At 44.4% G+C, this 20,570-nt stretch overlaps 2 protein-coding genes across 3 annotated transcripts in view; both read right to left on the reverse strand.

The window, feature by feature from the left end:
• Nucleotides 1–3: 3 nt before the first annotated feature.
• Nucleotides 4–20,504, reverse strand: LOC125709472 (uncharacterized). Of its 2 annotated transcripts, XM_048977967.1 has the most exons (16): nucleotides 20,368–20,504; nucleotides 19,955–20,022; nucleotides 19,775–19,852; nucleotides 19,429–19,509; nucleotides 19,196–19,294; nucleotides 19,058–19,105; nucleotides 18,781–18,861; nucleotides 18,475–18,600; nucleotides 18,257–18,306; nucleotides 18,023–18,092; nucleotides 17,772–17,858; nucleotides 17,577–17,675; nucleotides 17,397–17,477; nucleotides 17,204–17,305; nucleotides 16,930–17,113; nucleotides 4–390 (listed from the first exon to the last, which is right to left on the reverse strand). In XM_048977967.1, exons 1-15 carry the CDS (start codon nucleotides 20,495–20,497, stop codon nucleotides 16,961–16,963), a joined length of 1,353 nt encoding a protein of 450 aa, XP_048833924.1. In that variant the 5' UTR covers nucleotides 20,498–20,504; the 3' UTR covers nucleotides 4–390; nucleotides 16,930–16,960. The 2 variants fall into 2 exon arrangements, with proteins under 2 accessions (XP_048833924.1, XP_048833925.1); XM_048977968.1 differs by lacking the exon at nucleotides 4–390 and having other exon boundaries at nucleotides 16,142–17,113.
• Nucleotides 9,485–20,570, reverse strand: part of LOC125709481 (UBX domain-containing protein 4-like) — a 40,911-nt gene continuing 29,825 nt past the window's right edge. Inside the window, exons 3-9 of the mRNA XM_048977995.1 lie at nucleotides 12,343–12,397; nucleotides 11,980–12,144; nucleotides 11,760–11,887; nucleotides 11,521–11,623; nucleotides 10,980–11,111; nucleotides 10,203–10,336; nucleotides 9,485–9,937 (exon numbers count right to left, since the gene is read on the reverse strand). Of these exons, the coding sequence (XP_048833952.1) occupies nucleotides 9,799–9,937; nucleotides 10,203–10,336; nucleotides 10,980–11,111; nucleotides 11,521–11,623; nucleotides 11,760–11,887; nucleotides 11,980–12,144; nucleotides 12,343–12,397 (856 nt within the window). The 3' untranslated portion in view covers nucleotides 9,485–9,798. The remainder of the gene's footprint in view (nucleotides 9,938–10,202; nucleotides 10,337–10,979; nucleotides 11,112–11,520; nucleotides 11,624–11,759; nucleotides 11,888–11,979; nucleotides 12,145–12,342; nucleotides 12,398–20,570) is intronic.

Raw genomic sequence — 20,570 nt, forward strand, 5'->3', positions numbered from 1 at the left:
AAATGCAAAATCACCTTGAACCAAACACACAGAGGACACGTAGGAGAAGGAGAAGGCCCGTTCCGCTGTACACAGGTGATGTCCTCCATGATGAACCCCAGGAGACTGGACAGAATTTCACAGATGAAGGTCCTTCTCTCCGCGATGCTCTCCAGGTCCTTGAAGTAAGTCCAGAGGAAAGCTGCAGTGCGCCGGATGATGACGGCGGTCCTCTCTGGGCTCCTGGGCATCCTGGCGATGGTGTGGTGGGAAGGTCCTTGGGAGTCGCACGGGGGGGTCGACGTTTCCCATTCGGATGTCTAGACTAATAAAAACACAGGAATCAAAATAGCCCAAGACCCCAAGCTCACCCCATGTACCCTGACCATTGCCAAAAGGCAGAGAAACGACCTACACTATGTTTCTAATTCTATAGTAATTTTTAAGGGCTGGAGTGTAGCGAACCCAGCCATGTTAAAAGGATATTAAGATGGTCTTCAGTGCTGTTCCACACTTCCTCCTCTAGATATTGTGGATCCTGGAAAATGCTTGTGTCCTTGAAGAAGACTTCATCTAAGAAGGACAGTATCTGGACCTGAGGACACGACACAGCATTGTTACAACCAAACATGAGGACGTACATACAATCAAGACTCAGTTGTCGAGTGCGGCAGTGAGATGTTACCATGACTATCTCCCAGTAGTTCGTGTCTTTCCCCTTCCAGCCACCGAGTGGGCTGAAAGACTCCAGGACTCTGGAGCAATAGTCCACAAATCCGCCGGACTCCTTTTGAGGAGGATATTTTGAGATTATAGCAAAGAACAATAAGGCTGAATCTGAATAAAATATTGTCATTCTGCATCTTGGAGTTAGTTACCATTTTCAGGACGTTGCGAACACCCAGAAACCAAAAGACAACGAACTCCAACGCAACGTCCACAAATCCAAATTGGCAGATCTAAAAAAATATTGAAACATCCAGTGAGTCATTTTACTCTAATTTTTTACAGGGTTCTACATAAAATGACCAAGGCATTAGCTGATGACATTGACTTACCCCCGCCTCGGCCAGTTCCCTCTGCATGATGTCTCTTTTCGCTGGGTCGCCAAGGAAGGCCAGGAACTGCTCAAATGCCATTTCAAAGGCATGGATGTCCTTTGTCACAACAAAGAACAAACGAATTGGTTAAAATCAAGGCAGAGAATAAGCCCATTGTCGTACCATTACCTCATTGTAGTTAATGACACTTACCCTGTTGTTGATCTGGGCCAGTCCACCAAGAATCATTTTACCAGCTCGGATGAGATCTTTCTGGTAAAATCCTTGGCTGATGAGTGTCTATAGAGCGAAAGCAGAATTTATAGATTTGACACAGAATTACTGGAACATTACAGTATGATGCAAAATGCTGACTAAGAAGATCTTCCTGAATGAAAAAGCCTGCAACAAACCAAAGACTGATGCGTTAATGTTAACAGTAACTGAGGTGTGAATGTACTCACTGAGAACGCCTGGCGAAGGGCTGCCAGTTTGCATGGAACATCTGCAAACCCTCTTCTGGTGAGATAGATGCTGCAATATAATGCAATGTGGAAATAAATCCTGATTTTTAAATCAAATAATAATCCTTTTTATTTATTTATTTTTACCAATTTTATGATTAATTTCCTACCCCCCCCCCCACCCCCACCCCCAGACCAAAGGCTTTTTGAAGGAGAAAGTATGGGAAGACACTGGTACTCACTATAAGCAGGGCATCTCTCTGGCCACAGGTGGCAATTCCTCATCAGCAGCCTGCAAGACAGGACTCAGTCATCAGGGACTCACTGCAAAAGCCACTGGCGTCACTGTACGATACCAATGTCGTTACTGCAGCCTCCTGCACGTTCTTAAGGACTGAGCCAACCAAGGCACTCAGAATGTCAGTATGAGTGGATGTGCTGGACACTATCAGTGTCTTACCTCATGGTCAGACTGGCAAGGCTCCGTCGGCTGGTCCTCATTCTTGCTGTCTTTCCATTCGTACGTCGACAGTAATCCATCCAGCCCCAGGATCATGCCAAAATATTTCCCCATCCAGACTGTTTGCTGTTCAAAAGGTAACATTGACACCCATGAATGCGGCAGTCGAAGGAGCTGGCCGTCCTGCTAAATCCTATGCCCTAGTATGCCGCCATTCACTGATGCCTTAAAAGTTACATTTTCAGCTGTTCAGAATGACGGCAGAATAGAGGAGCACATAACATCATGGAAGAAGTGACTATTTACCACATGGTCGCTGTATCTGGTGAGCTGGTTAGCGTCCAGAATGCAGAAGGACGCGTACATCACCACCTTCCGAGCTACCAGCTGCAGACACAAGAAGATAAACACCAAGCTTTCACTTAGTCTCAGGAGCTCAGTAAATGTACAGGAAGGACAAACAGTAATACTATACTTTCTCATACCAACTTGCAATGCTGAGGGCTGCCAAAAGTGACATGAACCCAGCACAAGTGAACGATCTGAGCCTAAAAAACCTCTGTGAGCAGCACGTAACCCTCACCTTGAAGCCTGTGACGGACTGCAGTGTCATGGTGACCATGGACAAGCCCTTCAGACAGAGAAAAGATTGTGGTGCTGAGTGAATGGAAAGAACAGTTTTAACATCAGTCTTAACGAGCACAGATGAGACGGCACTCACATCCGGACTCAGCGCCATTGTTCCTCTGGTATTCTTCACCCAGAGATCAACTTGATTGCCACAAACGCTGGTACAATGTTCCAGTGAGTCCTTAATGACCTAATGAGACACAATATATTTTCAAGCAAATAAAAAGCTGCTTAGAACTGGCAAAGTCACGATTCGATGTTCATATCAGATGACAGGCATATCTCAGTGCAGTGTCTGTTTTGAAATTTAAAAGAATATTGTACCAGCATGTCAAGGCTCAGCTCATAATGGCTGTGGAAGGTGGTGCTCCCCGTCGGTGCCGGGCATTCGGCAGACTGGCAGTACTAGACAGAAGAAAGTGAGACCCAGAAAAGACCTTAAGGCTGCTTTTAGGCTAATGCAGAAAAAAATTATAACAGTAAACTGGTGTACATACAGGAATATGTAAAAAAAAAAATATATATATATATATATATATATATATATATACATACATATATATAGTAAATCAAATACTGATATATAATTATAGTAAAAACATTATAGTATAAATAAATGAAGAAATTAAACATTTTGAACCAAGCAGAAGAGGAGAGGTGACTGTCTGGCAGATCTTACTCTCACTGCAGCAAGGCGTCCACAGAACAACGGGCTGAAATCCCAGGTCATGACCTGTCCGTTGTCTTCATTAACAATCTTCAGACAAAGACAAAAACCAGTTAAAAGTAATATTTTGATGTACTTTTTCCTTCAGCATGGAACAGCAGTAGTAGCTAATAAATCGGAGTGTAAATGTACCTCATCCAGGGTGAGATCCAGGTCTGCACTGGCATCAGAGTCCTCTAATGCCAGCAGGTGCTGTTGGTCTGAAACAGAATATTTAATGTCAAAACTCTGCTGTCTCCTGGTTTTTCTAATCACTTAGCTTTTAGTATCGCTTAATGACATTAGACGTCATGTCAGTTCATGATGCTGTTGCTAAATCTCCGGAGAAGTGATTTGGGTCTAAGTTTTTGGGACCTAAATAAAATGAAATTTAACTGAATTGGACAAATAATTGTATTCGAATGTTAGTACGTTGTGCTCCCTGAGATCAAAAACATACATATGTACACACATATTTAAACAGAATACATGAAGATGATTTTAAACTTCGGTCCGTACGCATTTTATTATCCCGCTACGTATTTCCCACATACTAAGACGAATGCTGTTCGCGTACCTTCCTCCAGCTCCGCCGTTCTCCAGAATCGGCGAGTGAGGTACACTGTCCCGGCGGCCGCAACCACCAGTCCAGCGGCAGAGAGCAAGTGGCTCGTTCGGAAGTTGCGCAAAAATCTCAGACACGCCATCGTTCGGCTATCAGAGAGCAAATGTACGGTGTATGCTTGTAGCGGGAGTTATAAAGCAAATTTGAAAATAAATAAATAGTAGCGCAGCAATACTTTTTTCGCATCTTTCAAAAAGGGTGTAAAACGTGTTCAGGAAGCATTCATAAAATGCTTTCATAAAATTTCATAAAATGTAAATCTGTTCAAGTAATGTAAACGTTATAATGTTTCGATACTCTCCTTATTTAAAGTTTACCATCATGGGATTATCACCTATAAATTACAACCTATAAATGAAATGATTGAACAGGATTTACATAATGGATTTCACGCATGCTCACCCGACACACACACACACAGGTTTGTTATATGTTTATGGGGACTCACCATTCATTTTATTGGACAAAACTATAATCCCAATATAAGAACCTTAACCCCTACCCAGCCCTAATCTTAACCACAACTAACCATCCATCCATTTTCCAAACTGCTTATCCTACTGGGTGGCGGGGGGCCCGGAGCCTATCCTGGAATCAATGGGCACAAGGCAGGGAACAACCCAGGATGGGGGGCCAGCCCATCGCAGGGCACACTCACACACCATTCACTCACGCATGCACACTTATGGGCAATTTAGCAACTCCAATTAGCCTCAGCATGTTTTTGGACTGTGGGGGGAAACCAGAGTACCCGGAGGAAACCCCACGACGACATGGGGAGAACATGCAAACTCCGCACACATGTGACCCAGGTGGAGACTTGAACCTGGGTCCCAGAGGTGTGAGGCAACAGTGCTAACCACTGCACAAGTAACCAAAACAAATATAACTTTTTTGGCATCATTACTTTTTTGATTGCATTCACAGACCTTTGTGAGGACCACGCACACACAGTATATGGACAGAAGTATTGGGACACCTTGCCATTACATCTAGAGGAACTTTTATGACATCCCATTCTAAATCCATAGGCATCTCTATGGAGATGGTCCCCGCTCTGCAGCTGTAATGTAACAGCCACAATGTAACAGGAGAGCGATAGCTAGTGCTGCTTTAAACGACTGCTGGACACTCGTGCAAAAATAGAGGTAGATACCATAAAACACTCCTTGTGCAAACGATGGGTCCGAGAAAGATGGAAATGCTCACATCACTTTGCATGTGCATGAACGCTGCCTCTGCGTGAGGGCATGTATGTTTACGAATAACCTTCATGCAGCAGTCTTGCTGATTTCCTCTTCTTCAAAATGGTATTTGGGTTGCTACTGTAATCTGACCAGTAGCCCACTAAGTAGGAAAAAATGAAATAACTCCCCAGGATAATAAAATGTCATGTGATGATCTTAAACCTGCAAGACACAGAGCATCCAATGTCTGTTCCTAGACCTTCATTTACAGGGTGTGAGAGTGACTTCATAGTGCATGTATTATAAATCAGCATGTGATCCTGAATGTTAGCAAGACTCTGGCTATGAAAGGATGCTGGATTATGCCTCAGATGATGCTGTACCCAGGTCAGGTCAGGTCATACGTGTCACATGCAGCTGTGCACTAGCAGAATGATGATGCCTCTGTGTTTATTTGATCTTTCCTACTTGGCGAATGGATCTTCATGCCCACAGCTTCCTTAATTACACTGTCAGCCTGCTTTACTGCAGCCGGTCAGGTTCAGTTCTCTGAAGGACAGCAGACTCACCCCCAGAGCCCTTGGACTTCTTTTCAGGGAGCTGATGTCCATAAAGGCAACATCCCTGCTGATCTATTCTCTTGTTCCTGGGCATGATGCTGAAGTACCTACAGTGCTTTAGTTGTAGAAGATGTCCACTGGACACATTGACACATTGATCAAGCAATGCGGGCTTTTACCATAGATGCCACCTCCAATAGGGGGAGCCAAAGTGGCAGTCAGTAGTCTGATCAACTGTTGGTCTACCCTAATAAGAGAGAATGGCTACCAATAAAAACCAGTACCCCACCCCCACCACCCCTCGGTTACATGGATCTGATCTAATTAAAAGCCAATAGATTCTCCCAAGTCCCCCAAGCAATATGCTTCAAAGAGGCGAGAAACTGGCGTCGTATGAACGGCAGTTGGAGGTGGAAGCTGGGGCAAATCATATATCCATCAATTATTGAGAGAACGGGGGCGCGATTCCTGTCTGGCGATTATATAATTTATATCTGAGAATTTGTCTCAGTGTTCCACTTTATTGCTGGGCGGTTTGTCTTGAACTACAAGCTGAAATATAGTAAACTCATTCAGTGGTCTGGTTGGTGTTTTGGTGTCTGACAACAGAAGAAACTAGTAGAGGAGTCAGGCCCCATGTGGCAAACACTGGGCAAGGGTTCCGGTTAGGGTTAGGATATGGTTAGGGCACAGAATGGTCAATCGACTCAGGAAAAGAGAGCAAAGATATGGGTCACATCCCACAGTCAGACCATTCAAATATGGTCAAACTATCCATGTGAAAACAACAAGATGTGTGACAGCAATTTGTCACAAACGCTGAGCCTGTGGTTCAGCCCAATCCGGTGCCTTCTTTGGATCTCTGCTGTTTGTTCCTCTCCAGCTGGAAGACTGTCTTTCAATCAGCTGTTCAAAACATAGACAAGAAGAGGATGGACTGTAATTTAAGGAACACCGCGAATAAAACAGAACCAGCACAGGAAAGTGGGCAGGGCAGCGTAAGCCACACCCCTTTTTGGCTGCAGCCAATCACCTCCTCTCTGAGCGATGTCTGGTGGGGGAGTCACCAGCGAGTCATGACCCCGCACTGGGGCACAGTACCCTCCCCATCTAGTGCTGATTACCCAGCCCCAAGGAACATGATGACAAATTCGGCTCCACAAGGTGTCCTGCAAGCATGCTGTCACAGTGGACTCTGTTTGTTTGTCTAAACTCACACACTTTGTGTGGGGAGTAATTAAATACCCTCCAGTAATTAAATACCCTCCAGGTACTCCAGTTTGCCCCCACAGTCCAAAGACATGCTGAGGCTAATTGGACTTGCTACATTGCATGTGTGAGTGAATGGTGTGTTAGTGTGCCCTGCAATGGGCTGGCCCCCCATCCTGGGTTGTTCCCTGCCTCGTGCCCATTGCTTCCAGGATAGGCTCCAGACCCCCCGCGACCCAGTAGGATAAGCGGTTTGGGAAATGGAAGCATGGATGAGTGTTAGATGGTAAATAGACTAAAGCTACACACAGTGTGAGAGGTCAAACAGGGACAGAGTAACTTGCTGAAATAGAGGTCTGGTGTGTGTTTAATATGCAGCTCATGATGGGATGTGAAGCTGGAATGACATGCATTTATAAACATCCACAGGGCTGCATTTCACTTACTTCGCAGATACTTTCATCCAAAGGATAATACCCTGACTGCCACAGGATCTGAACTACCAACTTTCTGATCAGAAGCACAGCAAACTAACCCACAGAACCACACACACTGAAGAAGCAGTCCTCATATTGTGGGTAACCTCCGACAACAATAGTTTGCTTGAAACAGAAAGACATGCACAAAGGCCCCACCCTGGACGTAATGCAGTGTTTCAGCCTGCACTGACAGCCAGTGGTTGGGGTCTGGGGGCTCCCAGCTGATTTCACACCCCTGGCTACAGATGCTGATGAGTCTGATTTTTTCCGTCAATTCCATGATGCTGTCAGCTGTGATGGACCCCAATCTGATGCTTCAACAACTGCATGTTAAATAAATAGCCTCTTTTCACTGCAGATTTCCAGTGTTTTCCTTACAACTCATTGAGCCATTTACAATTAGGGTTCGACGACACCAAGAGAGCAAGCTAAGTTAAAGAAACACTCAACCACCATTTCAGGCTGTCCCAATCATGTATGTTTTAGGCTCACTTTCACTCATTTGAATTGAGACTATCATTTCACACAAAGATTATAGAGTTTTATGAACAGTTGAAGGTCAAGACTTCACTGACCACAGTGTGCCGTTATGGTATTAAATGAATCCATTAGCCAAGCTGTGCAAATGTAATCAGTGTCACAATTACATTTGGCGATCAGTGGCTTCATTCTGGCTTTGGGAAAAGGCTCCTTGTAAAAGTCACAGCCCGGACGCCTCACAAGAAAACAGATGGTGAGATGATTCTTCTGCACAGAAGACACTATCAGTCCTGGGGAGGGCTGTATGCTGGACTGGAGTTCCTCTCCCTGAATGGATCATAGAGTTTACTTTCAGGGAGATGATTTACAACCCCAACAATAAACTGCAGTGGGACATTCTGGTCCAGTGTGTCGCCTCGCAGCAAATTTCAAATCAAGCCATCTTTCGTCTATGTGCAGGATTAGGGGGAGTTGAAGTGACCTTCCTCCAGGACCAGGGGCTATAAATACCCCAGAGCATTGTGCAGACGGCACGATGCACATGTGTGTGCCTGACACTACAGTGTGTGGCAGACATGCAGAGCTGTGACACCAGGACCCTGTATCACACCTCACTCAGGGAGCACCGAGTCACATTAAATGCCTCACATCTTTGTGCCCTGTGGCTCTTTGAAGATGAGCTGGTCTCAGGGTTTGAAGGATGAAGGCAGAGATATGAGCGACTTAAGCGCATCTCGTCCGACGTGCCTTAGGGCAGCTTAATGGGGACAGAAACGTGGGCGACACCCACCTGTAACCTGCCAAGCTCACTGCTCTTGTTCGACAACAAACTGATTTACTGCAAGAGAATAACTCACAGTGGACCAGTTTATTGCCAAGAATAATCACTGGCTCATAAATAATGCACAGAGAGTTCTGCAAACAAATGTTTTTCAATTTCAAAATTAATTTTTAAAAATCAATTTCAGTTGAATGGCCCTACATAATTTACCTCGAAAGACGGAGGAGGCAATTTCATGCTACGTCTGGGGAGGATAAAAACGCCCCTTTTCCATTACATGAAACCAACATTTTCTGTTGGTAAGTACATTTCAAGAAGTACAGCCACCTAGTGGACATAATTCATAGCGATGTCACACATGACAAAGATCGTAGAGTTTTATACTTCCCACATGTTTTTCACTCTCATTTTTAAAAATACACCTTATTATGAAATGTAATGCAGAGTAGATGTCTCTCCAATCACTTACTCTAATTATATCTTTTCTTCTTGGATAAAACTTTGCAACGTTACCCTGTTGTAACGGCACCCTCTGTTCTCTTAATATGATGAGCAACCTTAAAATCTAGCAGCACTTTTGCAAGGTAAAGGGAGTTCATTTGCTTGTCAATGTGCTCCAAAAATGTGATACGAGCTCTCTCTGCCACGATTAAATCTCATCATGCAAATTGGAATCAAAGTGGCTTGTTGAAAAATTTTTATTCATATTAAATGAGCTGTAAATTTATTCTCATTTTCACCTAAAAGAAAGACTGCTGCTGTAGCAGACTATACATGCAAGGGGGGGGGGGGGGGGGGGCAACAGAAAGCTGGATATAAAACAGGGACACCCACCCAGGAGGCTTTGGGGTTACGTCATCGTTAAACTAAACCGCTGTCATGGCTACGATATGCTGTTAGCAGGTCACATGGTCAGGCAAGCACTCCAATTGATAGACCCACAGCCACGGTCTCCAGGCCAGGATACGTCAGCGCTCCAGACCAGCTCAGTCCACAAACACAAAACGATGACAAGATATGGAGGCGGAGTTTAAGCTACTGGGCACGACTCAATAATAAGTGCCCATGCAGGTGACGCCCGGGGCGTGAGTGTATTGGAGCACCGTGCGGCCAGTAAGCAGTTTCCACCAATGGGAGAGAGAGAGGGAAAGAGCGCAAGAGAGAGACTGGTTATTGCACAGTGTTGAGGGCCAGCCAGCTACATCTGCTGGGTGGAGTTGCCATTCCAGGTGTTGTTGTCGTCCTCACTGTCTTCTTGCGTCCTCAGTCTGTAGATCTTCCCATCTTTTTTGAAGTCATCTGCTCGCTTTTCCAAAACTCGTTTGCAAATGGGTTCCCTGAGGGCAGAAATGACAATCATGAATATAGTTCAGGCACAATAAATGCAGAAACCTCTTTTTTTTTACAATTTATGCAGCTATTAAATATTTATCCACTACACACAAAATAAACATGGCATAAATGGCTTCTAGGTCTACTGACTTTGTGGTATTGTACAGTTATGTCACTCTTCATGTGCTGCGTGGATTACAAGAAGTGACCTCATGACCTAAACTGTGCGGTGGCGGATTGCTCAATCATAACTGCTAATCTGAGCATCACCTTTTTGCTTCGCCAGACGATACGGTGGAAGGTCCGTGGCGCGGTGGCGCTAGCAGGGGGTAAAAGATGGTGCCCAGCACCGACCAAAAGCCCCCGGCCGAGGAGGGCACCACTGTGTTGGCAGGTCGGCCCACCTGCGCCAGGAAGCAAGTGGAGGACACGGGTCACAGAACGGCACCAGTTACTGTCCACCTTTAGTTGGTCCAGAGGGCTCCCTGGTTAACGGTTACCTCCAATCGGCCAGGCTGCCTGACACTAGTCTCATTTCATTGGTTCTACTCTGGGACATGTGACTGGCAGGAAAGTGTGTAATCCACACGCAAGTACCCAGAACTCTCCGTAAAGCTATTACTGTTATGTGAAGCTCATGATTATACATGCAAATCCATTATCCATCTGTCCTTAAATTGCCCTACAGTTCAGGTTCTCTGAGAACTGCAGTCTGTCCCAGGAAGCAGGTATACAGAAATAACCAGGAAGGGAACACGGACACTCACAGCAAGCAAATTAGAGACATCAGCCTAGGCAGATGCGGGGGAGAAGGGAGTACACAGGGGGCAGTGACAACCCACCAATTCCATGCACTGGGGGGCCAGATCACAGTGAAACTGGAAGCTAAATGCTGGGCCCTTCGCATTATCAGCTGGAGCCCCCCCCTCCAAGAGGCATGTTTAAAGGGGGACAGCCTACACCCACCTGTCCTGCTCTAACGCCAGTGACAGAATGTGGACAGCCTGCAGTGACGCCGACACTGGAATTCAGGGGGACACCACTTACTGGGAGAAGCACCACTGAGGCACTGGGAACCAGCTCCAGCTCCAGCAAGGTCCGGTCTAAGTCCTCCCGTGTAAACTCCCGCCTCGGGAACATGGTGGCCAGGGAGAAGTTTCCGTACCGGTTCCCTACTTCCTGCACGGAGAGAGACAGGAAGTTGATGTGGATGAACGCTGGGAGGACTGACTAAGCATGGAGCACGATGTTACAAGACGAGCGGGTCACAGCACTCATCCTGACAACCACACCGCTTGCTGTGAAAGTAAATGAGGTAAAAGCATCTAAATGTGGATGTTTCTGCACAGTTACAGACCATCAGACAGTGTGAAAAACATTCAGGAAATTTACAAACACCGACTGTCCTGTTCAGATCTGTAATACCAGGTGTTAACAGCAAAAATGGAGAAGGTGCTGCTACTAGACCCATGAATGCGACAGGGAAACAGGAATCAGTCATTGTTTAACCTGACATTCTTAAGGTACCCCCACCTCACCCCCAGAATGCTCTGGCCAATGAGACAATGGGGCAGAGATATGGACACACCTGGGCAGCAAACTCCCTGGCCTCCTGCAGCCTCGTCTCCAAGGGGAACTGGTTGGTGAAAGAAGAGCCGTCTGGGAGGCGGAACTGTATCCGGGCCACAGCACTGGAGAGACGGAACAGGAGGGTGTCCAAAATCATGGGAACAACAGGTGGCACACGGCCTGCGCATGGCTAAACCTCCCAATGGCTCCTCTCAAGACGAAGTCTTTTTCACTCTGACAGTGGGCGAGCCACTGTACCTCCTCTCCTTCTGCAGCACCTCCCTCCGGGCCTCCTGCTCCGCCTTCGCCGCCTGCAGCGCTGCCACCTTCGCTGCCTCCGCCTCCTCCGTACTCTTGGCATAACGAGCCGCTCTCTCTGCCCGATCCTGGAAGAAGAGCCACTCTTCGGTTTCTACCTGGTTCCCCTGCCCCTTCACCCCATGTCCCTCACCCCCGGGCCCCTACAGCACCCCCTCACCAGTGCTATCTGCTGACGCACACGCTCCCGTGCCGCCTGCTCCTCCGCCTTCTCGCGGTTGCGCTCCTCCAGCATGCGCTTGGTGCGCTCACCCTCCTGCTTCTTCTTGTAGTCCAGCATTTCCTTGCCAATCTTCCTCCGTTCCACCTCCTTCCTTATCTGGTTCTGGGCAGGCAGACAGGGAGGCGTCGGCCAAGATCACGGCAGCACCAAGAACAGGCCAAAGGAACACGTTACAGCAAAGTTAAATGATTAAAAAATGCGCAGTGACCCCCATTGAAGTCAGACTGGCCTGAGGAGGTCATGGCTGCTCCTGCCGTGATATTCATTGCTAAAGAATGTGCTTTCATCACAAGAGTCTACCTCCTCTTCTCCTCTCCTTTTCTGTTCCCGTCGCTCCTCCAGCTTCTTTGTCAGCCTGAAGGGGGTTTCATATTAGCAGAATCAAGGTCTCCGGCACCTTCCATACCTCCCCACCCAGGCTCGGACAGGACTCACCTCTCCACCTTGGCACTCAGGCTCTCGTCAGACTGGGAGCTGAGAGAAACATCATCTGATGACAAACTCCTGTCATCGGAGGGTGTGGCGTGGCCCGAGGGCCCCCCGTCCTCCACAGGACGAGACAGCAGCTCTGGGGACAGTGTTGAGGGGACATCGTGTAGGGATGGACCAACCAGGACAGAACTGTACACTGAGGCTTCAACAGTAACTAGTCCACTGTACTGAACCTGACAAGCTCTGTAAAATTCACAAAGCACACATGCACTGTTTGTCTAACACTGCACTGTATGGACAAAATGGACTTCTGTTCCAGTGGGTCCCCTACAGTAGGCTTAAGGCCCACAGTGCCACTGGACTGAATAAGGGAACCTGGAAGATGTATGGACACAGAGCTAATTGCTAATGTACACCTCAGCAGTTCCTACCATATCTATATTCACTGCTACAAAGAATCACAAAATGCAGTCTGACTTCATTCAACTGGAAAACATAACTGTTACGCTTGAAGAGAGGGAAAATGGCAGAAGGTAGATATTTACAGCATGAGCAAACTGTCACTTTCAGTTACACATGGAGCATTACAGGTGCTGTGTGTTCCTCTTATGGTATGTTCGATTACCTCTCAGAAGCCGGAAATTCCAAGTTCGACAATCTCCTGTTCGAGCTACCACATCTCGGAATAAACATGACTGCCTCCATGAACACGCTGTTGTGTGTTGTTGCTTTATATCAGGGGTGGGGAACCTGATCCATGGAGAGCCGGTGTGGGTGCAGGTTTTTGGGATGACCTCTCAATCAGCCAATAACAATGGCTCCCCATGACTGGAGTTGAGAACCATTGTTTTATTACTTCTTGACTGAGAGGTCATCCCAAAAACCCGCAGCCACACCGGCTCTCCATGGATCAGGTTCCCTACCCCTGCTTTATATCTTAGCAGATTTGGAGTGAGATTCTTTTTTCCCCGAGAGACATACAAACAAGAAACACGAACTAGTCAAACCACATTAAAAGCTTTTTAAAATATTTTAGTACATTCATAGCGATATTACTTTTGAGAGGCAAACAAACTACAAACAAACAAAATACAGTAAAGTCTGGTAAAAATCTGATATTGCATGCTAGGATACTGTTTACGGTCATGATATGGTATCGTCTATTATTATTATTCGCTCAGACTTTTACTGCCATATGACTTTGTCAGGTTTTTATGCTGATTGTTATAACGTTTAATACCAATCACATTAATGAATATAATAAACTCAATGGTTGCATTTGCAAAAGGTTTAATGTCTTGATAAAACCAAAAACACTTTTTTACTTACATCAACCATTTCACAAGACAAAAAAACAGAACACGGCAATAAGAGAAGGAAAGAAAAAGAGGGGTGTTCGCCACCTGCTGGAGAACAGATGGAAGTGCAACTGGGGGAAATTTTCTGTAGTCACTCAGAAAACTTCAGTTTCCGTGGTTTATGCGTTTAATACCAATGATCAATAACATCTAAATTGCACAGATGTTTCCAACTACCAATATTTTTATCATATTCATATCAGAAAAAAACATGGTCTATTGACCAATTACAATGAGCTGTAACAGAAGGCAAGCGTTATATTTTGAAAAAGGACAATTAACTTACCACACTGTAATAGACCTAACAGACGTCAACACTCCTAATTGTCAGAAAAGGGTGTACATGCATTCAGGTGAAGTAATCTGGCATTAAAAAGTAAACATAGGCAACTCACACAGTCCAAAAACATGCACTTTGGCATCTAAATTAAAATTTTCCATCTTTTTCAACACAGAATCTAACAGCACAAATATTCACCTATTCAAAATATGCTTTTAACAGGAATGTGTATTAAGAAAGAATGAATGAATGAATTAGAAACATGACAGTACGTGGTTCAGAGAGCATTAATGGCTCAAATGCTTGAGTGTATGAGTGTTTGTGGCCAAATGCGCATGTTTGTGGGTCTGCATTTATGTGGCCATGTGTTCATACCAGGTAGGTTTGTGTGTGGTAGTCGGGGGAGGGGGGGAATGTGCCTGTATGGGTTTTCTCAATCTACCGCCATCATCCTCTATAAATATGGAACTCCAATATGGAACTCCAAAATGTTAAAAATTAAATACATAAATATGACATAATGAAATTAATAACTATATGAAGAAATAAGAGATGGATACAGTGCCCTCCACAATTATTGGCCCCCTTGTAAAGATTTGTAAAAAGGGTTAGAAAAAATCTACCTTTCAGTGAAGTAGCTTCATCTCACACTGAAAAAAAATTGAAAAATCCAACCTTTTTTTGAAATAAATATATTCAAAGAAATAACAAATCCTTCATTAAGAAATAATTACTTTTTTTCTCAAAAACACATCAAAAATGAGCTTTTTAATCAGTAATGCAATTTTAATGTTCAACTTAGTGATCTTGTCAGTGGGCATAATCATTAATTGCAAATGAAATTGCATTGGAACTAAACTTTTTGAATTTTTTAAAATATATTTTGCTTTTCCTCTTTTAAAGCTGAAGTCGCAAGACTGTTTGCCCCTTCCAGAGCGAGGCCGTCCTCAATGCTACTCTCATCTCTGACCCCTCAGTCTTCCAAGAAAGCATGTTGGTATGGGCTGATATTTGTGCCACTAGCAGAATGATGATACCTCTGTGTTTATTTGATCTTTCCTACTTGGCTAATGCACCTTCATGCCCACAGCTTACTTCATTACACTGGCCAGACAGTTATGTTAAGTCTGTAAACGCTTTAAGGATTTATAGGGGATGTACCTTGTGTGACACATTTACACATTATATGTACCTTTTCTGCTCTCACCTATCAGGCTAAATAACAGACAAACTACACTCGGTTACTTTTTAATTTTACTTTATTCACTAACTAAACATACTAATAGTTATCAAGAAAAATCTACATAGAAAAAAAATCTACCTTTCAGTGAAGCAGCTTCATCTCACACTGAAAAAAATAGAAAAATCCAACCTTTCTTTGAAATAAATTTATTCAAAGAAATAACAAATCCTTCATTAAGAAATAATTAAAAAGAAATAGAACCACCAAATAATACAGGACTATCCAAATATACTACAGGGAGTCCTCAGGTTACGACAGTCCCATTCCTACGACAGAAATGTAACTGAAATTGTCAAAGTTTTAATGTCCCTTTAATGATCTCTTTACGTTGTCTAATTTCAATTCCATAGTAACTCACTCGTACACCGCGTTACTGCGTATTCCTCCACCACGGGTAACCAAACTAGTTCGCCCACATCGTCCATAACTACGACACTAACGGTGTAAACCAACACACTCACATCTCAATATTTTTAAGGTTTTCATGGGCGTGAGCGTCGTAATGTCAACATCGTATGTCAAGATTTTGTAACCCGAGGACCCCTGTACAGATAAGTCTAACATCAAACAATATTAAAATTCTTTTTTTTCTACCCACCACCACCACCACCCCCCCCCCCCCTTCAGAGGACAACTTTATTTTTAATTAAAGTTACAATATAAACATATTCAATTATAGGGTGGCCACTCCAAATTCACCCACCCTACTACCATGTGTCACGATCGTGTTCGCGGGAAGCGGCGATAGTGCGGGTCGGCAGGTAAGGAGAGGCAGGCAGGCAGTGATCAGGGCTAAACTGGGGTTTATTAACACTACAGGAGTAGGGAACATACACCACACCGAATCCACAATGACGGACGAGGGCAACAGGTAAGACCAAGACTTAAATAGGACAAGACTAAGCAAAGTAATCAGACAAAGCTGGAAACAATCAGGGAAGCACATGTGGGTAATCAGGGGGCGTGGCACACACGAGGAGCCGACGAGCCGGGTCATGACAATAAAATAAAAATAAAGATTAAAAAAATAAATAAAATCAACTAAACAAAAAAAAGAAAAATGATGATAACAATAAAAAATTATAACAATATCAACAACAGTAATAATAGTAATACTGCTACAAGTAAGTATTATACATATGTAATATTAAATTTCTAAATTTTTTTAAAATGTCACACTCTTTGCAAATGCAAAATCACATTGATCCAAACACAGAGGACACGTAGGAGAAGGAGAAGGCCCGTTCCGCTGTACACAGGTGATGTCCTCCATGATGAACTCCAGGAGACTGGACAGAATTTCACAGATGAAGGTCCCTCTCTCCGCGATGCTCTCCAGGTCCTTCAAGTAAGTCCAGAGGAAAGCTGCAGTGCGCCGGATGATGACGGCGGTCCTCTCTGGGCTCCTGGGCATCCTGGCGATGGTGTGGTGGGAAGGTCCTTGGGAGTCGCACGGGGGGGTCGACGTTTCCCATTCGGATGTCTAGACTAATAAAAACACAGGAATCAAAATAGCCCAAGACCCCAAGCTCACCCCATGTACCCTGACCATTGCCAAAAGGCAGAAAAACGACCTACACTATGTATCTAATTCTATAGTAATTTTTAAGGGCTGGAGTGTAGCGAACCCAGCCATGTTAAAAGGATATTAAGATGGTCTTCAGTGCTGTTCCACACTTCCTCCTCTAGATATTGTGGATCCTGGAAAATGCTTGTGTCCTTGAAGAAGACTTCATCTAAGAAGGACAGTATCTGGACCTGAGGACACGACACAGCATTGTTACAACCAAACATGAGGACGTACATACAATCAAGACTCAGTTGTCGAGTGCGGCAGTGAGATGTTACCATGACTATCTCCCAGTAGTTCGTGTCTTTCGCCTTCCAGCCACCGAGTGGGCTGAAAGACTCCAGGACTCTGGAGCAATAGTCCACAAATCCGCCGGACTCCTTTTGAGGAAGAGATTTTGAGATTATAGCAAAGAACAATAAGGCTGAATCTGAATAAAATATTGTCATTCTGCATCTTGGAGTTAGTTACCATTTTCAGGACGTTGCGAACACCCAGAAACCAAAAGACAACGAACTCCAACGCAACGTCCACAAATCCAAATTGGCAGATCTAAAAAAATATTGAAACATCCAGTGAGTCATTTTACTCTAATTTTTTACAGGGTTCTACATAAAATGACCAAGGCATTAGCTGATGACATTGACTTACCCCCGCCTCGGCCAGTTCCCTCTGCATGATGTCTCTTTTCGCTGGGTCGCCAAGGAAGGCCAGGAACTGCTCAAATGCCGTTTCAAAGGCATGGATGTCCTTTGTCACAACAAAGAACAAATGAATTGGTTAAAATCAAGACAGAGAATAAGCCCATTGTCGTACCATTACCTCATTGTAGTTAATGACACTTACCCTGTTGTTGATCTGGGCCAGTCCACCAAGAATCATTTTACCAGCTCGGATGAGATCTTTCTGGTAAAATCCTTGGCTGATGAGTGTCTATAGAGCGAAAGCAGAATTTATAGATTTGACACAGAATTACTGGAACATTACAGTATGATGCAAAATGCTGACTAAGAAAATCTTCCTGAATGTAAAAGCCTGCAACAAACCAAAGACTGATGCGTTAATGTTAACAGTAACTGAGGTGTGAATGTACTCACTGAGAAAGCCTGGCGAAGGGCTGCCAGTTTGCATGGAACATCTGCAAACCCTCTTCTGGTGAGATAGATGCTGCAATATAATGCAATGTGGAAATAAATCCTGATTTTTAAATCAAATAATAATCCTTTTTATTTATTTTTTTACCAATTTTATGTTTAATTTCCTACCCCCCCCCCTACCCCCAGACCAAAGGCTTTTTGAAGGAGAAAGTATGGGAAGACACTGGTACTCACTATAAGCAGGGCATCTCTCTGGCCACAGGTGGCAATTCCTCATCAGCAGCCTGCAAGACAGGACTCAGTCATCAGGGACTCACTGCAAAAGCCACTGGCGTCACTGTACGATACCAATGTCGTTACTGCAGCCTCCTGCACGTTCTTAAGGACTGAGCCAACCAAGGCACTCAGGATGTCAGTATGAGTGGATGTGCTGGATACTATCAGTGTCTTACCTCATGGTCAGACTGGCAAGGCTCCGTCGGCTGGTCCTCATTCTTGCTGTCTTTCCATTCATACGTCGACAGTAATCCATCCAGCCCCAGGATCATGCCGAAATATTTCCCCATCCAGACTGTTTGCTGTTCAAAAGGTAACATTGACACCCATGAATGCGGCAGTCGAAGGAGCTGGCCGTCCTGCTAAATCCTATGCCCTAGTATGCCGCCATTCACTGATGCCTTAAAAGTTACATTTTCAGCTGTTCAGAATGACGGCAGAATAGAGGAGCACATAACATCATGGAAGAAGTGACTATTTACCACATGGTCGCTGTATCTGGTGAGCTGGTTAGCGTCCAGAATGCAGAAGGACGCGTACATCACCACCTTCCGAGCTACCAGCTGCAGACACAAGAAGATAAACACCAAGCTTTCACTTAGTCTCAGGAGCTCAGTAAATGCACAGGAAGGACAAACAGTAATACTATACTTTCTCATACCAACTTGCAATGCTGAGGGCTGCCAAAAGTGACATGAACCCAGCACAAGTGAACGATCTGAGCCTAAAAAACCTCTGTGAGCAGCACGGAACCCTCACCTTGAAGCCTGTGACGGACTGCAGTGTCATGGTGACCATGGACAAGCCCTTCAGACAGAGAAAAGATTGTGGTGCTGAGTGAATGGAAAGAACAGTTTTAACATCAGTCTTAACGAGCACAGATGAGACGGCACTCACATCCGGACTCAGCGCCATTGTTCCTCTGGTATTCTTCACCCAGAGATCAACTTGATTGCCACAAACGCTGGTACAATGTTCCAGTGAGTCCTTAATGACCTAATGAGACACAATATATTTTCAAGCAAATAAAAAGCTGCTTAGAACTGGCAAAGTCACGATTCGATGTTCATATCAGATGACAGGCATATCTCAGTGCAGTGTCTGTTTTGAAATTTAAAAGAATATTGTACCAGCATGTCAAGGCTCAGCTCATAATGGCTGTGGAAGGTGGTGCTCCCCGTCGGTGCCGGGCATTCGGCAGACTGGCAGTACTAGACAGAAGAAAGTGAGACCCAGAAAAGACCTTAAGGCTGCTTTTAGGCCAATGCAGAAAAAATTATAACAGTAAACTGGTGTACATACAGGAATATGTAAACATATATATATATATATATATATATATATATATATATATATATATAGTAGATCAAATACTGATATATAATTATAGTAAAAACATTATAGTATAAATAAATGAAGAAATTAAACATTTTGAACCAAGCAGAAGAGGAGAGGTGACTGTCTGGCAGATCTTACTCTCACTGCAGCAACGGGTCCACAGAACAACGGGCTGAAATCCCAGGTCATGACCTGTCCGTTGTCTTCATTAACAATCTTCAGAAAAAGACAAAAACCAGTTAAAAGTAATATTTTGATGTACTTTTTCCTTCAGCATGGAACAGCATTAGTAGCTAATAAATCGGAGTGTAAATGTACCTCATCCAGGGTGAGATCCAGGTCTGCACTGGCATCAGAGTCCTCTAATGCCAGCAGGTGCTGTTGGTCTGAAACAGAATATTTAATGTCAGGACTCTGCTGTCTCCTGGCTTTTCTAACCACTTAACTTTTAGTATCGCTTAATGACATTAGACGTCATGTCAGTTCATGATGCTGTTGCTAAATCTCCGGAGGTCTAAGTTTTTGGGACCTAAATAAAATGAAATTTAACTGAATTGGACAAATAATTGTATTCGAATGTTAGTACGTTGTGCTCCCTGAGATCAAAAACATACATATATACACACATATTTAAGCAGAATACATGAAGATGATTTTAAACTTCGGTCCGTACGCATTTTATTATCCCGCTACGTATTTCCCACATACTAAGGCGAATGCTGTTCGCGTACCTTCCTCCAGCTCCGCCGTTCTCCAGAATCGGCGAGCGAGGTACACTGTCCCGGCGGCCGCAACCACCAGTCCAGCGGCAGAGAGCAAGTGGCTCGTTTGGAAGTTGCGCAAAAATCTCAGACACGCCATCGTTCGGCTATCAGAGAGCAAATGTACGGTATATGCTTGTAGCGGCAGTTATAAAGCAAATTTGAAAATAAAT

Source organism: Brienomyrus brachyistius, chromosome 16, assembly GCF_023856365.1.
Source record: "Brienomyrus brachyistius isolate T26 chromosome 16, BBRACH_0.4, whole genome shotgun sequence".
In the NCBI taxonomy this organism is placed as follows: domain Eukaryota; kingdom Metazoa; phylum Chordata; class Actinopteri; order Osteoglossiformes; family Mormyridae; genus Brienomyrus; species Brienomyrus brachyistius.

Excerpts from the sequence above, each read along its gene's own strand:
- LOC125709472 (XM_048977967.1), bottom strand. The coding sequence starts at position 20,497 with ATGGCGTGTCTGAGATTTTTGCGCAACTTCCAAACGAGCCACTTGCTC. Across the intron at positions 20,023-20,367 it reads AACGGCGGAGCTGGAGGAAG|ACCAACAGCACCTGCTGGCA; the intron begins GTACGCGAACAG and ends ATTCTGTTTCAG. Across the intron at positions 19,295-19,428 it reads AGCTGAGCCTTGACATGCTG|GTCATTAAGGACTCACTGGA; the intron begins GTACAATATTCT and ends GTGTCTCATTAG.